A 24,179-nucleotide genomic window follows, 5' to 3' on the forward strand; every position below is an offset into this window, starting at 1 on the left:
CCCAAGTTCATCCGACATCCATGGTGCTCGTCTCATTGGCTAACTTTTGTAAAGATATAATTGGAACCTGGCAGAGGTTGGGGATGGTGAGAATCGGCATTTTGATTGCCACAGTGAAAATCCAGATGCAAGTAAAACCCATCAACCTGTCCACAAATCAAAATTGAGAACCTCATGATTAAAATGCAGATTAATAGAGCTATTTGCCAGCAATCCCCTTTAAAAATATTAAAGGTTAGCAAGTCAAAATGCACATACACACAGGCCACTTTTAAAATCGCAAAAAAAGTTTATTCGTCAGATAAGAAACAGGCTAGCTCCACACTTTTCAATATGAAAAACAAAGGAAAAAGATTCAAAGATTAAACAGCGGTGAAAGAACAGAAAATCCACAAGACAAAGATTGAAAGGTGCTCTACAAGCAGTGTGGAAGCAAGCTCGAGAGCTTTTCTTTTTATTTTAAGCAGTACATCTCCAAAATTTTTGGCTCACAACAGGAGGGGTGGGGGAAGCAAAAAAAAAGTCAGAGGCCAGTTGTCAGGTGACCAGAGAGCAACCTCACTGTCAAATCAAACGCTGCTCCCTTTCTTTCCAGGCACATTCTGGCCCTGTTCCCATTTTCCAGGGCTCTTCGTTCAAATCAGAAGTCACTCAATTTCATCAATTCACAAAAAAACATAAGGGGGGGGAAATAAAAGAGGTATTACTATAAATCGGAAGAACTCAGAACTTCAACTGCAGGCAGTTCAAGTTCCAAGCGTGGTCAAGACCGCACGTTTCTGCTAGATTGGAGGTCGCCTCGCAGTTGGCTCATTGGTGCAGGAACCGCAAGCTTCCCTTCTATACTGAAGCAACCAGTGAAAATTGTTGCTTCAGCTGGTTGGTAAATTATGGTGGCCTGGGGTTCTAACTTCTCCCTGGTCCTGGGATTTGAAGAGATGTCCCACGTTAGACTTGCAAATATTTGCTAAACTACAGAAGGATTCTTGGGTGACCTGATCCATGGTTTCCTTCAAAAGGTAAAGCAGCAAAGGTGGACAATCACATCAACACCAATGGCAAGATTATCACACTATCCCATTTAACAGTAGTGGTCAAACCCAAGAGAAACATTTGTTGAAATGGTGACACACCAATTCAGGCCAAACTGACACCCAAGACCACAACTCCACACACATCACCATTTCTGGCCAATTTCAGCAGTTTTTTTTTAAAAAAAAAAACTTGAAATGGAAAAACCAGCTCAAGGCCCCAATCTCTATTTCACCTGCCTCAAATAGGACAGTTTTATAGGCAAGTGTGAGCGAGGTTATCCAGGTGGCAAACGCAGCCATCTTCAGTTCAACGTGAAATCTGGTTCACTGGCACACCACCCTCAAGCTCAATGGATTGAAAAACCGATCTTAAACCCTTATCTCCATTTACAAAACATTACCTGGGACAGTGGAAATTGCAAGTCTCAGCAAAAAGTCTGACGTTTCCACACGGTTGTGTTTGACCCACAAAATTTGTTTCCCCAATTGGAAGCCCTGGATCAGTCAAAGAATTCCCAACCTGTTGAGGGCAAGAACAGGGGTTTTTGAGGCCAGGGATCTGGACCTTGACAATAAGTCCTGCGGGAGGCCATCACTGAAGCAGTGCCAATTCTTGAAGAAGCTAGAGACAGAGACACACCAGCTATGGCAAGGAGTTCAGGCCATTATAGCCTCCAAAGTGAGGGCCAACACTATAGGTGGATGTGATGCCTCACTACCCAATGAGTTGAACACCTATGCCCACTTTGAGAAGAACCAAACAGTGCCCACTAGAATCCCTGAAAAGGCAGAGGACCCTGTGCTACCTACATCAATTGAGTGGGTGAATCCTCTCAAGTTATCAGCCCTTGATGGCGTACCTGGCAGCGTACTGAAAATCTGCGCCAACCAACAAGCCAGAGTGCTCACGGGACATTTTCAACCTGCAGTTAGAGGTTCCCATCTGGTTCAAAAGGGCATCAATTGTCGCAGAACCCAAGAGTAGGGCAAGATGCTTCAATGACTACAGCTCAGTAGCACTAACTTGTACTAGGATGAAATGCTTTGGTCATGGCCAGAATGTACACATACCCAAGCAAAGATCTGGACCCACAGCAATTTGCCTATCGTCACAATCGCACCACAGCAGATGCAATATCGCTGGCTCTCAACTCAGCTCTGGATCATCTCGAAAACAGCAATTCATACATACAGCAGCCCTTCATTAGCGACAGCTCAGCCTTCAACACCATTATTCCCTCAGTGCTGGTTAAGAAGCTACAAACTCTAGGCCTCTATACCTCTCTTCCCCACCCCCCCCCCACCCACCGGATTCTTGATTTCATTGGAAGACCAATCAGTACAAATTGGAAACAATGTCTCCTCCTCACTGATTATCAACATCAGCACACCCCAAGTTGCATGCTTAGCCTACTGCTCCACTCGTTTATACCCCCATGACTGTGGCCAGGCACAATTCCAATGTAATCCATCTATCTACACAATTGTCAGCAGAATCACAAATGGCAATGTACAGAAGGTAGATGGATCAGTTCTTTGAATGGTGTAATGACAACAACCTTTTGCTCAATGTCAACAAAACCAAGGAGATGACTTTGGGCTTCAGGAGAAAGTCAGAGAAACACGACCCCAGTCCTCATTGAGGGCTCAGTAGTGGAGAGGGGCAAGATCTTCAAATTCCTGGGTGTCAGCATCTCCAATTCTCTGTCCTGGAGCCTCCACGTTGATGCAATCACAAAGAATCCCCAGCAGCTGTACTTTGTGAGGTGCCTGAGGAGATTCGGTACGTCACCGAAAATTCTCAAAACTTCTCCAGGTGGACCATGAAGAGCATTCCGGCCGGTTGCATCACTGCCTGGTTTGGAGATGCCAACTCTCAGATCAAGAATAAACTCCAGAGAGTTGTTAACTAGGCCTGTGAATCACAGGCACTGGACTCCACTCCACTGAGTACATCTACATGAGGTTGTGACTTTAAAAAAAGCAGCTTCTATCCTCAAAGGACCCCCCCCCCCCCCCACACCCACACCCACTATGCCCTCTTCACTCTGCTACCATTAGGAAGGAGGTACAGGAGCCTAAAAAGCACCCAGCGGCACAAGGACAGCTTCTTCCCCTCCGCCATCAGATTCATGAAGCATCAATAAACCACAGACATGGCCTTCCTTTTCGTGCACCATTATTTTTATAGTAATGTTGTAAGACAGTTAGGAACATTTGCATGATGCTGCTGCCACAAAACGCTGAATTTCAAAACAATAAAATTCTGATTCCGATTATTCGGGTTCAAATTTCATTTCCTGCATTTGAATCTTGAAGGAATTCTCTTCAGATCTGGGCCCTGACCATAGGGACACAGTGAAAGCGCACACCCAGAAGGGGCACAATCATTAGCCTCAAGGCTCCCCCTCATTTTCACTTCCATGCAGGGAAACGGGCTTCATTGACATGGACATTATAGGGATATTCGCACGCCTAACTCTCGCCCAACACCAATGGCAAACTCACTTCAAATCAATGCTGGTTGCACTAGAAGAAGCATCCAAAAATCCTGCAACGAACAAAAATAAAATGGCTCAGATAAAGTCACAACAAAGATTTGTAATGGGATACGACAGTTCACCATAGGAGTATAGAGGAGGGGGGGGGGTTGATTAGAGAGAGAGAATGAGAACAATCAGCTCATCACATTCCTCTACTGACTGCATTTCCCAGACCCAAATTCGCAGTTGGTTCCCCAACCTCTATTAGATTTGACATGCTTTTGATGCCTTCCACAGTTTTTTTTTTGATTGAACAAGCCACTTGCATAAACTTCCACAACTGCGTGTCAAACACCCTCCAATTTCAATTCAAGTGTGCAAGTGGGATTTGGGTTCATTTCCTCAGATTTTACATTGCGGCTCGAGCTTTGGCATTGCTGGGAGTTTTCCCCATTTTGAACACCATCGCAACTCTTGGGAATTTTATATTTTCTTTTCAAACCCAAGCCCTGCAAAAACCCCACGAATCTCACTAATTTACACAATTAAAAAAGGACATTTTTTTTATGTACAGGAAAAAAAAAAGGAACAATGGGATTTTTTTTGTGTTTGCCTTTAAGCCTCATCTTGCTCAATCTCTTCTTCAAACTCTCCCTCCTCTTCTGCCGTAGCATCTTGGTACTGCTGGTACTCTGAGACCAGGTCGTTCATGTTGCTCTCCGCCTCAGTGAACTCCATCTCGTCCATGCCCTCGCCCGTGTACCAGTGAAGGAACGCCTTGCGGCGGAACATGGCGGTGAACTGCTCCGAGATGCGCTTGAAGAGCTCCTGGATGGCGGTGCTGTTGCCAATGAAGGTGACCGCCATCTTGAGGCCACGAGGGGGGATGTCGCAGACGGCTGTCTTGACGTTGTTGGGGATCCACTCCACGAAGTAGCTGCTGTTCTTATTCTGGACATTGAGCATCTGCTCATCCACCTCTTTCATGGACATGCGGCCACGGAACACCGCCGCCACGGTCAGGTAGCGCCCATGCCGGGGGTCACAGGCTGCCATCATATTCTTGGCGTCGAACACCTGCTGGGTGAGCTCGGGCACCGTCAAGGCACGATACTGCTGGCTGCCGCGGCTGGTGAGAGGAGCAAAGCCAGGCATGAAGAAGTGGAGGCGGGGGAAGGGCACCATGTTGACAGCCAGCTTGCGCAGGTCGGCATTGAGCTGCCCGGGGAAGCGCAGGCAGGTGGTGACCCCACTCATGGTGGCGGAGACCAGGTGGTTGAGGTCGCCATAGGTGGGGGTGGTCAGCTTGAGAGTGCGGAAGCAGATGTCGTACAGCGCCTCGTTGTCAATGCAGTAGGTCTCGTCTGTGTTCTCCACCAGCTGGTGGACAGAGAGTGTGGCGTTGTAGGGCTCCACCACCGTGTCAGAGACCTTGGGGGATGGCACCACACTGAAGGTGTTCATGATCCGATCAGGGTACTCCTCGCGGATCTTGCTGATCAGCAGGGTGCCCATGCCAGAGCCGGTGCCCCCTCCCAGGGAGTGGGTGAGCTGGAAGCCCTGCAGGCAGTCGCAGCTCTCTGCCTCCTTCCGCACCACATCCAGGACGGAGTCCACCAGCTCCGCACCTTCTGTGTAGTGACCCTTGGCCCAGTTGTTTCCTGCACCACTCTGTCCTGTAACACAAGCAGACCCAACATTAACCAGGCAGATTTCCCACCGGGCACTTCACCACAGCCGTTTCTACATCTGCCATACTCCTGGAACCAAAAACATTCACCAAGTCTCAATGCTACTAGTTAAAGCTGGTGCTTCACAGCTCCAGTGAGTCGGGCTCAACATTGTCCTCTGTGGGATTAACTGCATAGGTTCGCTTCCCAACTTGCCGCAGATTGGAATCTAGCAGCGGATCAGAATGTGGGAAGTGCAGCAGTTAGCGCTACACTGTTAAAGCACCAGCCTAATATCTGGCGCTGTCTGTAGTATGTACGGTCTCATGTCTGTGCGGGTTTCCTCCGGGAACTCTGGTTCCCTCCCCCACCGCACCAAAATCATACCTGGTTGTAAGTGGGAGTAATTGGGCAATGTAGGCCTATTAGAGTTATGTATGTCTACATTAAAAGATGGGATTAAATTCAGACCTACAGCATGGTAACAGGCCCTTCCAGGCCACCAAGCTCAAATACACCAATTAACCATCAATTCCAGTATGTTTGGAAAGGGTGGGAGGAAACTAGAGCCCACCCCAACCCAGACATGGGGAGAACGTGCAGACTCCTTACAGACAGCGCAAGATTCAAAACCCAGTGCTGTCAAGGTGGTGCACTAATCATGCCACCTACATCTTTTCTTGGGGGAAGGACGTTCTGGTAGTGGAACTAGTTCAGAGGTTCACAAGGGTGATTTCAGAGCTAAGGTGGTGATCCAAGGAGATAGTTACTTGGGACTGGAATTCATAGAAATCTAATGCACCATTGGCCAACAGTGATGTGCCAACACAATAATCTACTGTAACAATTTTGCTCAGCTCCATAAAAGACCTTATTGCATATACAGGTACACAATCCTTTATCCGGAAACCTTGGGGGGACGGTGTATTACAGATTTCAGAATAAAAGTGAGCTGCCCCAGATTTAAGCCCACCCAAATTCTGCTGCCCTATCCACCCCCTTCCAGTTGCGTTGGCGTCTCTCTCCACCGCGCCCACTCAAGCCACGCTGCCATCTCTCCTCCACCCCCCCCCCCCCCCGGGTTGCGCTGCCACCTTCCCCTCCCCCTCCGCTGTACCAGCACCAGGAAGAAAAATGCCGGTTTTTGGAGCTTTCTGGATTTTAGATGTCTGGATAAAGGATTGTGTACCTGTACAAAATTTATGAGAAGGAATTTAGATGCGGGAAAGTGGTTTCTACTCGCAGACAAGACCAAAACTCAGGGACATACCTACAAGAATTGGGAGAATAGATTTAGGAAGAATTACTTTTACCAAACAGTAGCAAATCTGTGAAAGTATGCTTCCTTGTGCAGAGTAGAGGCTTCCTAATTAAATATATTGAAGGCCGTTAGATAGATTTCACTTACTTGGAGAGTGAAAGTGGGATGGGGAGGGGGTAGAAGAAAGAAAGGCAGCAAGGTCTCACTAAATAGCCAAGCAGGCTCGACAACCCTGTTCCCATCTCATGTTCCTTCGGACGCAGCTAGTTGGGGCAGCATTTCAATGAATCTGTACAGCGTGGCTTGTGGTGCACCAGAGCCTCCAAATCTCCCGATCTTAGAGTGAGGAAGAGAACTTGAAAGTAGATCGGGTCTCAATTTAACGGTCGAACGGCATGGTTAGCCCAAAATCAGGACCAAGGTCCGAATCCGCCGTTGTCTGTAAGGTGTTTGTGCATCCTCTGTGTCTGCGTGGGTTTTCCCGGGGGTGGGGGGGGGGCGGCACCTCTGGTTTTCTTCCACCATTCAAAACATACCTGGCAATGACTCATGGGCTGAAAGGGCCTGTTACCGTTCTGTTTGTCCAAATTTTAAAAAAAACAAGCAGTGCAAGTGCAATGAAGTCACCTTAAATTGCAGGATGCTGGCACGAGTCATGAAGAGCTATCCCAACCACCCCTCTACAACAAGCAAAATTAACATACAAGAGCAAAGACTTTGGGCTCCGCACTCACCAAACACAAAGTTATCTGGTCTGAAGATCTGCCCAAACGGTCCAGAACGAACAGAGTCCATGGTGCCAGGTTCCAGGTCAACCAGAATTGCACGAGGAACATATTTACCGCCTGACAAAGAAAAAGGGCAAGTGGTTTAGAAATGGCACCTGGTAAAAGATTGCCAACAACTCAGATCTCAAGCCATCCCCTGATCACCTTTCAGCAACATCAAAACCAAGCCCACCAGTCCTGACCCAACCTTTCAACAAGAAAAATACTGCAATTGTTCATTAATATACCCCCTCAACCTTTCAGGATGCAACTTTGAGATTGCCATTACTTCCCCATGCAAGGTTTGATGGGTGACAGAAAGCTCCTACCATAATGAAGGATCAACGTCAGATGCATGAGTCATACATTACCAGAAATCCCAATTGATTCTATACTCTGGATACACATAGAACTTAAGATGAGAAAATGCTGGTTATAATTCTTCATCTTACCAGCTACCAGATGCCATAAGTCAGGGGTGTCAAACTCAAATTCACGGAGGGCCAAAATTAAAAACTTGGACTAAGTCGAGGGCCGAACTAAATATTTATTGAAAATTTTCAACAACATCTGCATGTTTTCTCTTCTTTCAACATATGTAATGTTAAACTTTAGGATATAACTTTAGGAGGATAATGTTACAGGTCAGGAGTAGGTAGCTCAAGTTCACCCTTTGCTTGACCTGAGGGAAACATATTTGGTCCCTGTGGAGATGTAGTCAGCATTCACAGGCTGTGTCCATTTTGGCCTGCATCAGGACTCAGCATTTCCTGCTCACTCCTTAGGCTCTAGGCCTCTATTCACCCTCGACCCACCATCCCTCTACCTGACCAGTCCTTTACCCAACCTCTACTCACCCCTCACTCCACTCGCTCTGCCTCTACCCACCCCATCGTATACACGCCCCTCTACTGCCTCTCCCCTCAACCTGTTCCTCCCTCTACCCGTCTCTCACCCTCTAATCACCCCTCCCCTACTCGCCCTGTCCCTCCCCTTTTACCTCTTCTCTATCCACGCCTCCTTCTACTCATCCCTCCCTCTAACTGCCCCTTGCACCACCATAACTTCCCCTGCCCATTACTCCTCACCTACAACCTCTGCCCACCCCTGCTTACCCACCCACTCAGGCCCAGCGCTCTGTCAATCAGCCTTTGCGGACAGCCACCATCTCTATCTTCACGTGCAGGGCCGAACCAGCCGTCACTGGGGTCCACGCGGGTGCAAGCACTGAAGGCCGTGGCGACCGGGAGAAGTGCGCTCGCGCTGTGGAAGGGCCGTCCGGTGCCAGTCGCGCGGGGCTCGCGCTGCCCAGGGGCCGTGCGCAGCCTGCCATGCCCGTCGTGCCGACAGGAAATCACAGGCGCTCGCCCATCCGCCGCATCGCTCGACAGGTGGGAGAAGTGACTGGTTGTGCGGGGAGCCTTCCAACTGGCTTGCCGGCTGATGACATCAACAGACTTCTCGTGTTACAATTTCTCGTGTTACAATGGGGAAGGATGTGCAATGAAGGGGGAGGGTGGTAGGGGTGACATTACCAAAAAAACAGCATCGGCTCTCGCTGCAGGACAGGCCACCTCTAATACATTTTTGAAATGATCTTGCGGGCCAAATATAATTATAATTTGGCCCGCGGGCCAGAGTTTGACATGTGTGCCATAAGTGATAGGCTCAAGCCCAAAGCTTTGCTATATAAAGTCCACTGTGAGTTTCTCCAGCATTATTTTTACTTCAATTATAGTGTCTGCAGACTTTCAGGTGTTTTTGTTTTTAAAAAAACCCACACCAGGAACTTTGGCCAAGTCAAATTCCAAAATCTTCAGCGAGTCTGTACATTAGACTTATGAGTATTATCTTACCCTAGAGACAGGGTTTACTCATGGGAGCCAAGAGAGCTCCTTCAAAAAATTATGAAAATATCAGGCAAGAAAAGACCAGTTGACAAACAAGCCACATCCACCTGGTGAGATCACAAGGAACACTTCCCACACTCTCCTAATAGACAGGAGTGACCAAATCCCAGGTCAAAAACATTTGGGGGTGGGGAGCTACAATGTACAGTTGCATCCAAGGCCCTTCCTGCAGAGCAAGGTAAAATTTTGAGCCAAAGACCTGTCATGACAGGCAGACCCAGTGTACGAAAGGTATGTTAAAAACATGCTGCAAATCCCAGAGAGTCTCAGCAGGTCTCACAGCGTGGATAGGAGGTCAAGATAGCAGTTCAGGCTCGAGCCCTTCAAGGTACAAGAAGCCGCCAGGCATCTGAATAAAGACTGGGTGAGAAAGGTGGAAGAATGGGAGGGGGTAGAGCTGATTGACAACAGACCAAATCTAATCAGGGACAGGGCACAAACCCATTCGCTGCGCTCGTTGAATCTGGCCTGCAGGTGGGTGGGGGTCACAATAACTCATGGGGGGGGCATGGCCCATGAGTGACCCTCAGTACTCTACCCCAGGGTAGAGTCCAATTTGCAGGTGGTCTCAGTCAAGCACCAGTGGAGAGACATACCAGCAAGGGAACGGGACGGGGGAATTGAAATGGGTGACCACTGGGAGATCCATGCTATTGCGAGGGAGAGAGGCTGCTTGGAGCCAATTAACGCCTTTTACTAGTTGGTTTGCACCCCTCCCATCCCAATCTTTATTCAAATGCTTGCCTGTTTTGCTTATACCTTGAAGAAGGGCTCCGAGCCAAAATGTCGTATATAGACCTTTACCTCCTATGGACGCTAGGAGAACAGCGAAATTCCTTCAACATTTACTGCATTTTTTTTTTAACTACAATTGCGAGGTCTGCGGACTTCCGCGCTTTATTCTGTGAGGTACGTGGTCCGGGTTAGCCTCCGAGTACCCACCACCACCTAGTCTCCCCACATCATACCTGTTGCTTCATTGTAGTAGACGTTGATACGGTCTAGCTGCAGGTCACTGTCTCCATGGTAGGTGCCAGTGGGGTCAATGCCATGCTCATCACTGATCACTTCCCAGAACTGCAAAGACGGAGTAGATTAAAAATTAGACCATCTTTACAATACATTAAAACCCATGGTATCTTGCACCCATGGGATTGGTAGAGGCAGGATAAGTGAATTTTCCAGTTGATTGAGAATGGCAAGGCATGTCTATTTTAAATTTCAGTATTTTCAACCAATTTTCCGCAACTTTTTTTTGCCAGTTGCTTGAAATGCAGATGACAGGAGTTTTACTGTAGTTCTACCTGTCACTCTCACAACTGCCATGCTCAACTATTATCCAGTTATAGAAGTTTGAAAACATTTTTCAGGATATTGTGGTGACCATCAAGCCACATATTTATTGCCCATCCATAGCCCCCTCAAAAACGGCACATTGGATACCCTCTCCAAGACTGGGCCACCTGAATGTTAATCTTCAGCCTTGCTTAGGGGGTTAGAATTTTTTTTGATATGTTCTATTTTAGTTTCTTGAATGAGCTTTGGAACTTATACCTATGATCAGTATTGCAATCTCTCTGATAGTGTCAAAAATAAATAATTGGGAATTCGTTAGGTGAAGAGAGAGCCGAAGGATTTATTTATAAATGGATATAAAACAACTCTTTAAAGAAACACAACCCCATGTATTTCAGACGTGGAAAAGGAGAAAAGGTATTTGATGGAAGGTGGGGATATCCCCAAAATGCCCCGATTCCAAATAATTTAATACACTTGACTGAGTAATAAGGTCCTGGACACCTGGTGTTGGAGGGGAATCAGGTGTATCGTAACAAGGGGGGTAGTTTGTGTCATTTGAGCAATTGAGGTTGCGAGTTGCTTGATTGGCTAATGGCAAGGCACGCCAATTTTAAACTTCCATATTCTGGACCCTTTTCCTCAATTTTTTTTTGCTGTTTGCTCAAATTCGAGATCACAAGGGTTTTACTGTAATTTGACCTGCTCCATTTTAGTCTTGATAAGAGTTCAGACCCAAATCATTCATCGTGCCCATCCATGGATTCTGAGTTCTTCCAGCAATTCTAGTACTTGTCAGCAAAAGGATCTGTCTGACAGTTTATTCTTCACAGATGGCCTGTGAATGTTGGGTTAAACCTGGTCACACTAAGCAACTGCCAAATGATCAAAGTTACCACAAAAAAGGAACATTCCTATCAACACCAACTGCTACCTGCAGAATGGCTACGTGTGAGAGCTTACCTTCTGCATTAAAAATGGTTCAGTTGGCCAGATAGGATGATGTCAAGTGTGGCTTACTCTCATGGGGGGGCCCACCCCACAAAAATGGATTACAAAATCATTTGCAACTGTTGTTGGAAGACAAGCAAATCGTCTTGCAAAATGTTGAGCCCATTGGGCATCACTTTACTGCATCCCCCCTCTAGGCAGACTTTATCCCAACTGTGGAACCTCAGAATTAGCCTGCAAATCCAACCCCACTTTTGCAATGCCAGTTAACAGTCAGCAATCTTTATTCCAAAAGAACAGTGATCGTGAATTGGCACCTGTTTTTACAGGGGGCTAGTTGCTGCACTGGATGGAAGGGAAACCGGAATCTGCGTGCTCATAGCCCTCATGGTCTATTTTTACAGGAAATGGCCTTAAAAAGCAGCCTCCATCCTCAAGGACCCCCACCACCCAGGGTATGCTCTCTTCACTCTGCTACCATCGGGGGAGGGGAGAAAGGTACAGGAGCTTAAAGACATGCACTTTATGCAGTGTTGTAGAGAGCCTCTAATGAAGAAGGAGGCCCATTATATTGAAGGCATGTCGAACAGTGTGGGATAAATGGAGTCACAAGAGCAGGGATGTAGTGGTCAGCACAACACTTTTACAGCATCTGCGATCGGGACTGGGGTTCAAATCCCGCGCTGTCTAAGCTTGTATGTTCCCCGCGTGGGTTTTCCCTGGAGACTCAGGTTAGAAACTAACTGCGATGTAGGCTAATTGGGCAGCAGAGGCTCGTGTGCAGAAACGGCTAGATTTTCCTGCAACAGACAGACGGATCACGCCGATTTAGCATGAGGTGTAGACTCTGACACACAGGGGAGGGCAGTGAAAGAATAATATGCCCCTGGGAAGTAGGGATCCCTCAATGGGCCACATACTTCAGCAAAACCCCTGATACCCGGCATCTAGTGGGATTGACAGATGCCAGACAAGTCAATTTTCTGATTGCTTGAGACTTACAATGCCTAAAGCATTAACTTGACAAATATCACACTTACACCAAACAAACTTCACTTGTATGTATAAACCTTAAAAGGATTTCACTCTTTTCAGTCACATTCTTTGAAAACATTCAACAGTCGCTGCATCTGCAGGTTCCTCCCCCCCCTCCACAGAACCTTGCAAAAGACTAACATCATAGCTAATTTAACACCCCCCCCCCTTCAAGTTTACAGATAAAGCCTCTGACTGGGGCAACTCTTTCTAAGCAGACACATTGAGAGTCACCCCAACGGCATCGACCATCCCAGGCGATGCCATTACTGTTTCACACAACTTTATGCAAACAGCTGCTACGAGCAAGGCCCTCCGCTGGCTGAATATTTGTTCCAATCTTCAAAGGTTAATGAATGACTTCAGAGACATTTACAAATCTAAACTTTTTTTTTTAAAAAAACCTCTAGTTTCTTTTGCTCACATTTTTTTGCCTGTTGCTTGAATTTGGGAAATCAAGGGTTTTACTGTATCTAAAGCAAGTGGATAAAGGGTTCATGCAAATCATGGGGAGACCTCAAGAGAAGGCACACAGAACAATAGAATACAACACTCAGACTTGCATCATGGTCAAAGACCCAGAACTCTTACAGTCTAGGATGGCATGGTCAGTGCAACTCGAGCCAGTGACCTGCATTCGAATGTGGCACTGTCTGTAAAGAGTTTGTACGCTCGACCCATGATCCGAGTGCATTTCCTCCGGGCGATCTGGTTTCCCCCCCACCCTCCAAAAACATATATTGTCGCTTAATTGGTGTATGGGGGGGGGAAACAGGTTTGTTGGTCAGAAGGGGCCATCAGCATGTTTGATGTCTATATTTAAAAATAATCAGATATTTGATTCTAACACTGATTTTTTTTTTAAAAACATTCAACTCAGAAAGTGCATCAAGTCACGTGGGGATAGGCTTGATGAATTGGAGGTTCCTGTAGATGCTTTAATGCTTTCTGCATTTTAATATTCAGCTCCCACAGAAAGCTCTCCCCATTTGCTTTAGCTCACCGTGTGGATTTTGGAAGTGTCTGGATGTTAGATCTAACAGCAGTGACATAAGCCACAGAACCTGGAACATTTGATAGGTGTATGCAGGTAAGGTAGACAGCCCCTGCTCCCCCCCCCCCCCAACCCAGAGCCGGAGAACCGAACACCAGGGGAGTGCAAAGTGAAGGGAGGAAAGTTTAGGGGAGACACCAGGAGTAAGGCTTTATAAAATATTCAGGGAGTCTCTGGGCTTCGACTTATAGACAACTCATACTTACAAATTGTGCTAATTCCTTCCAGTATGCAAGACATTTTTCTACCTAAGTGGTTTGAAGAATTATTTTTAAAAAACAGTATGAAGACAAACATACTGACGCTAAGTAAGAATTACATGCACCTGTTCCAACTTAGACAAATTTGACTTAGAGATAGGAACAGATCTTGTTCGTAACCCAAGGCCTCCATATAACCATATACGGCACAGAACAGGCCAGTTTGGCTCTACTAGTCCATGCCAGAACAAATCCCCACCCTCCTAGTCCCACTGACCAGCACCTGCTCCATACCCCTCCAATCCTCTCCCCTATCCAGTCCAGTGTTGTAGTTGCCTGAAATGCCTTACCAAGGGTGGTAGCCGACACAATAGGGACATGTGGATGAAAGAAAAATAGAGTGATAGGAGGTAGGGAGGGTTTAGTTTTTATACTATATACGTCAGCACAACATCAAGGGCTAAAGGGCCTGTCCATATTGTAATGTTCTATTTGAACTAAGGGAAAAAATGTTAACACTGACATAAAATTAATGTGTAAAGAAATATGCCCTCCAATACACGTCAAACGCAAGTCCTTCATTGCACTAGGATACATCTACAGCAGGTTTACAATTGGTTTCTCAATAATAGATCAGCAAGAGGCCATTTCAAGGCTCTGCACAGATCAATGGTTTTCAAATGTTTTTATTCCACTCACACACCCCTTTAAGTAATCCCTATGCCACAGGTGCTCTGAGATTTAGCAAGGGATTGCTTAAAGTTGTACGTGAGTGGAAAGAAAAGTTTGAAAACCACTGTTTTAATTGTCCCTAATTGACTTACGTGCACGGTTTCAGGACTTCAATGACAATTTTTCTCAAGCAAAGTATTTCAGTCACAATTGGGTCTCGAGCGTGATTCTCAACCTTCCCTTCCCACTCACAGACCACCTTAAGCAATCCCTTACTAATCACAGAGCGCAGATGGCCTAGGGATTACTTAAAGAAAATGGGAGTGGAAAGAAAATGGTTTGAGAACCACTGGATGACATGATGTGATGTGCTCATTTAAGCTTGGAGAACATACGATACCAACATTATAGATAGAAAGTTTCAATTTGAAGTGATGTGGGGCCCGTTCATAGATTATTCAAGGTGGAAATGTGAGTGGGAAGTATGAAAACCACTGCCCTAGTTTACATACAGCTCACAAGATCATTCCCTGGCTGCGGCGCTGTATCAGGCACGCACCCAAATACTGGTGAGGCATGATGTTGTGCCAGCTTGGAGGCAACAGTGCTGGCCTTCAGCTCTCTCGGAAACCAAGCTGGCAGGAGCTAAAGAGCAAAGGAGGGCATGTAGAAGGTTGGAAACAGCACAAGGGCTGTAGACGTTCGCAACACTGTTGCCTGGCAACAAATGTCAAAGGATCCGCTTCAAACTGTACCCAGGTCAGCGAGTCCAAGGCAGCAGATTTTATAAATTGCCTATTGTTCCAAGGCAGCCAGGAACAACACAAGGATGGTGGGTGGAGAACTCGCCTGCAGAAGGAAGCAGCGGAGCAACTCAAAGAACTGAAAGGAAATGACCATCCCATGTTAACATCACTGCAATGAAAATGTACAGCCAAACACCCCTGGGCAATGGTTTAAAAATGCTGATTCCAGCAATAAGGTCTCATTATCTGGAATTCAACCAATTCCTTTGTCCAGTTACTATACACTGTCACTGCTTGGTGTGGGTGGAACCCCCACACCAACTGCAGCGAATGGGACAAGCCGGTACTCTGCAGCCTGGGATTTCCATTGTCTGGGATGGAGGCGTCAGCACTCAGAGAGAAACACTAGGTTGTTAACTTGGCCTGCAACATCACAGGCACCAGTCCTCACTCCATCAAAGACATCAACTAGAGGCGATGTCTCAAGAAAGTGGCTGTAGCTCTTTCTGTTGCAGATGTAAAAATGAGGGCGGATCGTTAATTCACAAGCTTTGGTCTTGTTCGGCCCTTGCCAAGTATTGGGAAGAGACCATTCATACTTTATCAAGTCACCGCTATTTATCACACATCATACTCGCATGGTCAAGATGAGATAGTGGCATTATCAGCAATTATGTATGTTAACCTAGCACCAGACCGGTTGGTGAACAGAGGGTAGTGAAATAGTCTTCATTTCAATGTCACAATTTAGCCTGTGCACCTCTCATTGCAAAACCTTTTATTTGGATGGGAAGATGCTGTCCCACCCACTCAGAATCAATGGTGACTTGATATGATGTATTTAACCTTGGAGAACATATGTTCCACAAGTGGCTCAAATTTAAACTTGCCCTAATCTATGGGGCTCTTGCTGGAATTTTTATTTATTTATTTTACAGTCTCTAATGGGAATCTTAACCAGGTTTTGTGTGATTTTGCATTTTTTACTTCTACTGGTAGATTTTTAAAAACATTGCCATGCAACGTAGGAATGGTTTGGGGTTTAGATTAGTTAATTTATATGGTTCCCCCCATCCCTTTCCAAATAACTTGTGAATAACACTATGGCACAAGAATTTTTTCCTGACATTGTTCTCGCTTTTTGCACCATTCCTTTACATATGTACTATTATACAAAAATTCAATAAAAACATTGAAAAAGAAAGCTGCCTCTACCCTCAAAAACTCCAGAGGCTCGTCAACTTGGCCTGCAACATTGTGGACATCAGACATTGAGGCATCTACACGAGGCAGTGTCTCTCCTCAAAGACCCCCACGCACCCCCCCCCCCCCCCCGGCCATGCCCTCTTCGCCCTGCTACCATGGGGGGGGGGGGGGGGGGAGGGGCAGGAGCCTGAAGACAAGCTTCTTCCCCACGGCCATCGGATTCTTGAAATGAACCAGACACTGACTGCCTCACTGTGATCCACTTTGTTTCATAAACATTTGCACCGTGCCACCTCAAAAGCACGCTTGCAACAAATAAATGCGGCTTCAGTAGTTCAGGTCAAAGCAACTGAGCAGAGGCGGACTTCGCAAACAAGAAGCTCCCAGTGGCCGCAGGCAAACAAAGAACCCGCAACTAGTTTGGCGTCTAAAGCTTTGGGACACCAAGAGGGGGAGCAAATAAATTAGCCACAGTTAAAATAAGGAATGGAAATAAAAGGCTCGGTTCTGAGGCACCGTTTCTGCTCCCCGCAAACTCCAAAAGAAGCCAACGATGACAAATTGCTCACGCGATACTGGATCCTGCATTCCTATGTTTGAACAAAGGAAAGAATGAGACCATTTGGCATCTCTCACCCCCTCCAAAAGGGAAGAAAACCCACAAGATTTTATCACTAGCCTCCAGCTCAGGCAAGCCTAAACTGTGAAAAGCTTCAACCAGGAAACATCACAAACACCCCCCCCCCTCCCCAATCCTGTTGGTTACACCCCCTCTGCCTCACTCCACCCCAGGAAGGTCAAAGCAAAACAGACTCTGGTAACCAAGGCCACAGATTGTCCCACACACACTAGCAACCAGCAACTTCCCGCTGACAACTGAGTACACAAAATCCAAATCATCAGCGATGCTTGCAAGCAAAAGTCCTCATTGAGCACTTTTCCAAGACACGGTGGAGGGGGAAGGTCTTGGTAATCACCCACACATCTCATGGTCACCTATTCCCGGGTGCCACGAACTCCACCTCAGTTCTCCCACCACAAGTGGCCAGCTTGCAGTTCGAATCCAACGGGGAATGGAAATTCTCAGCTGTGCCAATCTGCCACCAGAATAATGTTCAGCCCCTCAGACTAGGAGTTGCAAACATATCCAACTCAATCACAAGGAACAGATTCATTTGGAGAGTGACAAAGGGAGCAAAAATAGAAGGATTTGCTTTGACAACGATGGTTACGACCGACTTGTTTGAGAGAAAAAAAAATTAGTGGCCAGAATCTTTAAAATGCTGAAAACTTCTAGCAGTACTAGGACGAAGGCTTCAGAACAATTTTAATGATACCCAATATTAATAGTCAAGTTATCCCAGCTCCAAGAATTCAGATCAGCAAATGACAGGGCAGATATCCACTCATTTCAACTAAAAAATAAAGCATCTAATTCATGTAGAAAAATTAAAATTCCCTGGAATGATAAATGATACAGGATGGCTGAGCACATGAATGAAGTTGGCACGTCTGGGAGGTGGGGGGAGGACACAGATACAACCCTTGAATCTCTGGCCAAGATTCAATTCACCCCGCAACCCATCCATCCAATATCTACCACAGTAGGGGTGGCCATACCTGCTGAATGCAATAAACAGAGGTTTGAGAGCCACAATCTCAAGCAACGGCAATTAAATCTACCATTGCGAGCACCAGCTCAGCCTGTTCCCGCGAGCCACCCTGTGCTGCACCAAACCATCTTGGCAGCCGTTCACTCTAGTCATAATTGTCCAATCAATAGACTACATGTGAGTGCAGAGGCAGATAGAAGCTGCAACAGAAGGAGGCAGCCTGACTGGGCGGGGTGAGGTGAAATCAAACCTGCCAGCTTCCAGGCAGGTGGACTTTTGGGAAGCTTCTTACAGATGATGCTGGACCCACCAAATCCCCCCACCATTTTGTGTTTCACAGCCAGCGATACGGCCTGTATTTATGGATGCATCGGTGGAAGGAAACCCATTCATTCTGCGACAGCTGAGACCATTTCTATACTGCCTCAACATTATCTGCAGACAACAGACTTGTTCCAAGAATGAGGAATGGGCTCCAGAAAAGAGCTCTTCAAACTCTTCCACATCCTTTTAGTGCCAGTTTATTAACATATTTTCACAAGTCTGTCAAGTACAGGATTGGAACAGCTCACCAAGTTTTGATGCCAATGTCTGTCCAGTCAGGAGGTGGGTTGAGAGAAGGAACTAACTGATCAGGGATTTACATATTCATGCAAATCCTCCCTCATTCTATTAACCCAAACTATGATTGTTCAAGTAGAAAGTCTTAAAATTATGCTTTTACTTTTATTAGTATGTACAAAAATTTTTTAGCCAGTTACAAACAGGAATTTGATCTGCATAACTTTTGACCATCACCCAGCCAAAAAAAATTGCATCTCAAGAAACTGGTCTATTAAAACCATGTCATAAACTGGCATTAAACAAATGCAACCAATGAGATTAGTAGAATTTTTTAAAAATAAACAAATTTAGACATGTAGCACAATAACCAGCCCTTCTGGCCCACAAGCCCAATCATACCTAATTTACCTACAAGTGTGATAGTACAGAACTACGTGCAAATGAATCAGGAAATTAATATCCTGCAGTTATCTCCTTGCAAGAAAAAACCCAGTCCACTTGACAACACATTCTGTGTTCAGTTCTGCTCACCTCATTAAAGGAAGGACGTGGAGACTACGGGGAGGATGCAAAAGAGATTTACCAGGTGTTGCAGCAAGGTTAGCAGAGCTGGGACTTTTCTCTTTGGAGCAAAGAGGCCGACAAGATTATGAGAGGTCTAAATAGATAGGGAAGACAAGCAGTCCCATTGTTCCATCCCCCCACCAGGGTGGGAATAGCAAACACCAGAAAATATTTGTACAAAGGGAGAAAACTTGAGGAGACATAGTTGAGGGTGCCTGGAGTACCTTTACCAGGGGTGGTGGTGGAGGCTGGAACATTAAGACTCTTTGACAGGAATGTGGATGAAGGGTTAGGAGTTAGGGAGGGTTTAGGGTTTTTTGGGGGAGAGAAAAATGTAGGTCAGCACAACATTGAGGGCCCAAGTTCCTGTACAATCTACTTCACTCCATCAAGGACATCTACACGAGATGGTGTCTTTAAAAAAAGCTCCCATCCTCAAAGATACCACCCACCCCTCACGCTCTCTTCATTGGGGAGCCTGCAACTCAGTGGCACAAGGCCAGCTTCTTCCCCTTCCCCATCAGATTCCAAAATGGACAATGAAGCTTGTGGAAAAATCCCATGTTGGAAGACAGGTTTGGAGTTCAGCCCTTGTGGTCAATACGAGATGGCTGGCTCCACAATGTTTCACCCAAGACAAAGAAACCGAAAAGGAACTCTGTTGTGACCTGAAAGAAAGAGGCTATCGTCTGGAAAACCCTGATGTGATATGTTTCTTTGGCAAGACACTAAAGTGACTGGTTGGAAGGAATCAGTTTGTGACCAACGAGCAACAAATCTCTCTGAAAACCAACAAGAACTTTCCTGAGCAGTAACCATTTACCTTTCAAGGGCCAAAGCCTGGTGAAGATCCATAAATGATCAATTCTGTGCACAGTATAAGAATTGCCTACATCCAGTGAACTTGGAGGAGTGAGAATGGACTGTGAATCAAAGAACTTTGTTGAACTTGCACACATGCGCTTAGAATTAGAAAGGGGTTAGATCAAGAGTAACAAAGTTTGATCCTGTTTTTATGTTTAAAGAACATTGAAAGTACCCATTTGTCTTGGTGAACTTCTATTGCTGCTGGGTTTTGGAGTCCTCTAGACCTGCCACAGTTGTAATATGAATGTTTGCACTAAACTGCTTCTGCAACACACTGGAAAGTAGAGAATTGCGTTTAAACCGAGCAGGGAAGCCTCTGAAAGAGCCACCACGAGAATGGGAGGAAATAACCACGTGGCAGAATTTTAACACGGGTGCATAGCTAATCAGTAGATGCTTAGGGAGTGTTGGTGTCATCGTGTGAAGTCGATTAACGGCAAATTCAGCCGAACCCCCCACCCCCCACTGTTTAAATTATTAAACCCTCAGCCTGCCCTAAGGGATCGATAGCAATGAATCAATCATTCATGTCAGCAGGTTCGGCCACCTCTACTATCGTCGAAAATCTGCCCCCGGTGGCCTCAAGTGGGTGGGCAGCTCGCGGGGTGGGGGGGGGGGTGGAAGAAAAGAGGAAAGGGCGTCCTTCAACAGGTTTAAATTCAAAATGAGTACGTTTGGCGCCACATTCCGGGGATTCCATTGGCTCCTGCAATTTATTTTTGGCGCTTCTCTAGCGGATACATTAGTGCGGGAGGGAAATTAAAAAAAAGTCACCCAACTTCATTCCCCCTCCAGCCAAAAAACCCAAAATCATTCAGGTCGCAGGCACAAAATAATTATTTCCCTCGGCTTTAGTAGAGCCTGCTTTCCGTCAGCCACTCCCCTGCTACAAAGCAAATGCAACAAAGGAAACTCAACGCAACGTGTATTGCTAAAAGTCTGAAAATAACAGGATAACGATGAAAGTATTTGGAGTGTTAGAAGCATGCCATTTTGTACAGAATCATTGTGTTGCAGGAAGAGTACATGCATTTTGGGGAATAAAAGGAAAATATAGGCTTTTTTGTTGCATTGGTTCTCAATGGAGAGCGTTGGCCAGTGGAGACAATCTGGCGTTTTTTTTCCTATTCAAGCGCCAGCTTTTTTTCCCTTTTTAACTCCGAGTTGCCAAAGCCGCTGCATTTCACGCCTGTAAAACTAACCTAATTCAACTGCCCCACTCCTTCAGGGATAGCCTCAGCATTTTTTTTATATAAAAATGCATCAAATTTTTTACATCAAAACGATAGGGCGGCGAAGCAGTCCGGTCTCGGTGCGTTAAGCCATCGCCCTCACCTAGACATTTAACAGAAGGCTCATTTACAAATTCCTACAGTGCCGACTTGCAAATGGGACACCTGCAAATTTATCTCATCTGATTTTGGGGTGGGGGGAAGAGGAAAGAGAAAAAAAAACCATCAACAAAAAGGAATTAGCAAACACATGTTGAAATATATTTTATTTGTAGAAAACCCTTCTGAATAGGGGTGCAAATATGTAACATTATCGTGAATCAAAATGTAACAAGCCTGACAATAATCATTGATACATAGTTACCTTGGCCCCGATCTGGTTACCACATTGTCCAGCTTGTACGTGCACGATCTCCCGCATGGTTTTAAAAAAAAGTTATTAACTTGCTACTTTAGTTCTTAAAAACAACAAAGTAACCAGCGCTCCCCGTCTGCTCGCTACAAAGTACCGACGCCTCCCTCTCTAGCTCGCTCAACTTGCTTCCCAGAGCCGGCGCTCAACAAAGCTTATAAACGCCCTGGCTACACGACAACGAGGCGCCCTTCCCATTGGCCCGTCTTGCCCACGTGCTGCGCCAGCGCCTCCGCGATTGGCCGCAAAGTGTTGCAGTAATTAACAAGGTGACGTCATGCCGGGTGCCCCGGGAGACGGTGCAGCATTCTTTCGGCTCGCACCCCCCCCCCCCCCCGGCGTGTGTTTCCATTTGGCTAGTTGCTGTGGACGACAGAATCCGAGTGCATTGTTCGTGAAATTTGTTTTGTGGCGGCAGCATCACAAGTTGATAGGAACCACCTTACCAAAAAAAAAGCAATCGAGGGCAAGAAAATAGAAGGCGAAACAGGGCACGAAAATTCCTGTAGTAAAAACACAAAATGCTGGAGAAGTTCAGCAGGACAGTGTCTTTTTTGTAGCAAAGGTTTGAGCAGTTGGTTCACTGTTCATTGAGGAATGTGATGGTACCTCCTTCCCGATGGGTAGCTGAGTGAAGAGGCCATGGCCTAGCCAGTGGGGTGGGGTGGGGGTCCTTGAGGGCAGAGGCTGCTTTCCTTTAGATGCCCTCAGTGGAGTGAAGTCTGGTGCCCGTGATGTCGCCGGCCGAGCTAACAGTCCTCTGGAGTTTACTGCGGCTCTGGGAGTTGGCGCCTCCGCACCAGGCAGGGATGCCACTGGCCAGAATGCCCTCCGCGGTCCACCTGTGGAAGCTTTCGAGAGGCTCAGACACCTCACCGAGTCTAGCCGCCTTCGTGATTGCGTTGGCAATCCAGAACAGATCTTCGGAGTTGCTGACACCCAAGAGTTCAAATCCATCTCTCTCCCTGGGCTTAAGTTTTATTTTAAGCGGCTGAATTTGGCCTGGAATGAGTTAATCAGAGCCAAAGGTCTTTGCTGGTGATTGAATTAACTCACTTATTGTTATAACATAGGACTGTCATTTTTCTTCCCCCTAATGATGTTTCCAGGCGTACTTCCTGTGGCGACCCACCTATTTCTTTAGACTAAATGTAACAAATATAACAGACGTACTCCAATTAAGCCGGGTCCAACAAGAAAGACTGCAAGCGTGGTGCAGGGTGATTTTAATCTGTCATCTGGAGGAGAATTTGCAAATGTTAAAATAAAGTGTGTGAATTAAGGGCTGATTCAAAACAAAAATAGTCACGATAAGGGAACAAGAAGTAATTTTAAAAATGACAGAATTATGGACTTGCAAAAGGTGCGTGTGTGTGTGCGCGGGGGGGGGGGTTGGTGACTGCGTTTGTACGCCAGACGGTTAGAGACTGTTGTTCAGTGAATTGTGGCTGAACTATAGCATTTATGTTTCTTCTTTCCTGTTCCCTTCCAGTAACAAAGGAGCTTTTAAAGTTCCCAATTAACATTTGGTAAACTCCTCAAGTGGCCAATCAAGGAGCACACATCAACTTTGAGAGTGTCTGCCCGATTTTGTGTTTTTTAAGATAAGCACTGATCAAGGCCAACTGTCTCCCAACCTTTTTCTTTCCATTCACATCCCATTTTAAGTATTCCCTATGCGATTGGTGCTCTGTGATTAGTAAGGGATAACTTCAGGTGGGATGTAAGTGAAAAGAAAAAGTTTGAAAACCACTCATTGACTCGTCCCTCATTGACTCGGTATGTGCACGGTTTCTTAACTCCAAAGGAAATGGGCCAATGACAATTTTTCTCAAGCAAAGTATTTCAATAACCATTGGGTTTTGAGCAGTGATTCTCAACCTTCCTTTCCCACCCACCTTAAGCAACCCCTTACTAATCACAGAGCACCGATGGCTCAGGGATTACTTAAAGTAGGATGTGAGTGGAAAGAAAAAGGTTGAGAACTGCTGATAAATACCCTCCCAACACCCCATGTGCAGGTGAACTCAGTCAGCAGCAACACATGAGCCAGAAATGCCCCTGGTGTCTGGATGTTTCTCGGAGTGAACACACGAAAGTCTGTAGATGCTATTATTGTAGTAAAACACATACAGAGATGCAGGAGGAACCCGACTGGTCTTGCAACACCCATAGGAGGAAAAGACAGATTGACGACATTTCGGGCCTGAGCCCTTTCTCAAGGTGTGAGCAGATAAACAGGAAGGTGTCTGAGTAAAGAATGGCTGAGTGAGGAGTCCAAACCAACAATCAAAGGGTGCTTATTGGATATGATGGGAGGAAAAGTGAGAGTTGATTTTGGCTCTGTGAAAGGAGACAGAGAAGCTCTTTTCACACCACAGGCGAGCAATGACCCTACTTTGTCCTAGTGAAATTCCTGGGAATTTAGGACCTCCTGGGCTTTTCGCACCATGGTCAAAATGCCCAGGAATTTGCCCTCCCCGGCAATTTAAGGGGGGGAGGGGGTCCCACCCCCAACCGATGACTTGTTATGCACATACAAGAAGAGTAAGAGTAAGTTCACCCCTGTCTATCTGTCGCTAGCCCACCTGCCCACTCGCTCCCTCTCCCCTCCCCCACTCCCGACCGCCCGTTGCCTGCTC

General features: G+C 46.3%; 1 protein-coding gene across 1 annotated transcript; it reads right to left on the reverse strand.

Moving 5' to 3' along the window:
* Nucleotides 1–269: 269 nt before the first annotated feature.
* LOC138754752 (tubulin beta-4B chain-like) lies at nucleotides 270–21,696 on the reverse strand. Its single transcript, XM_069919536.1, has 4 exons — nucleotides 21,490–21,696; nucleotides 10,094–10,202; nucleotides 7,183–7,293; nucleotides 270–5,193 (listed from the first exon to the last, which is right to left on the reverse strand). Exons 1-4 carry the CDS (start codon nucleotides 21,544–21,546, stop codon nucleotides 4,133–4,135), a joined length of 1,338 nt encoding a protein of 445 aa, XP_069775637.1. The 5' UTR covers nucleotides 21,547–21,696; the 3' UTR covers nucleotides 270–4,132.
* Nucleotides 21,697–24,179: the final 2,483 nt, after the last annotated feature.

Source organism: Narcine bancroftii, chromosome 2 (assembly GCF_036971445.1).
Source record: "Narcine bancroftii isolate sNarBan1 chromosome 2, sNarBan1.hap1, whole genome shotgun sequence".
Classification (NCBI taxonomy): domain Eukaryota; kingdom Metazoa; phylum Chordata; class Chondrichthyes; order Torpediniformes; family Narcinidae; genus Narcine; species Narcine bancroftii.

Coding starts and splice junctions, on each gene's coding strand:
- LOC138754752 (XM_069919536.1), bottom strand. CDS start 21,546: ATGCGGGAGATCGTGCACGTACAAGCTGGACAATGTGGTAACCAGATC. Junction 7,294..10,093: donor CTACTACAATGAAGCAACAG/GTATGATGTGGG, acceptor TTTCTTTGTCAG/GCGGTAAATATGTTCCTCGT. Junction 5,194..7,182: donor ACCAGATAACTTTGTGTTTG/GTGAGTGCGGAG, acceptor CTTGTGTTACAG/GACAGAGTGGTGCAGGAAAC.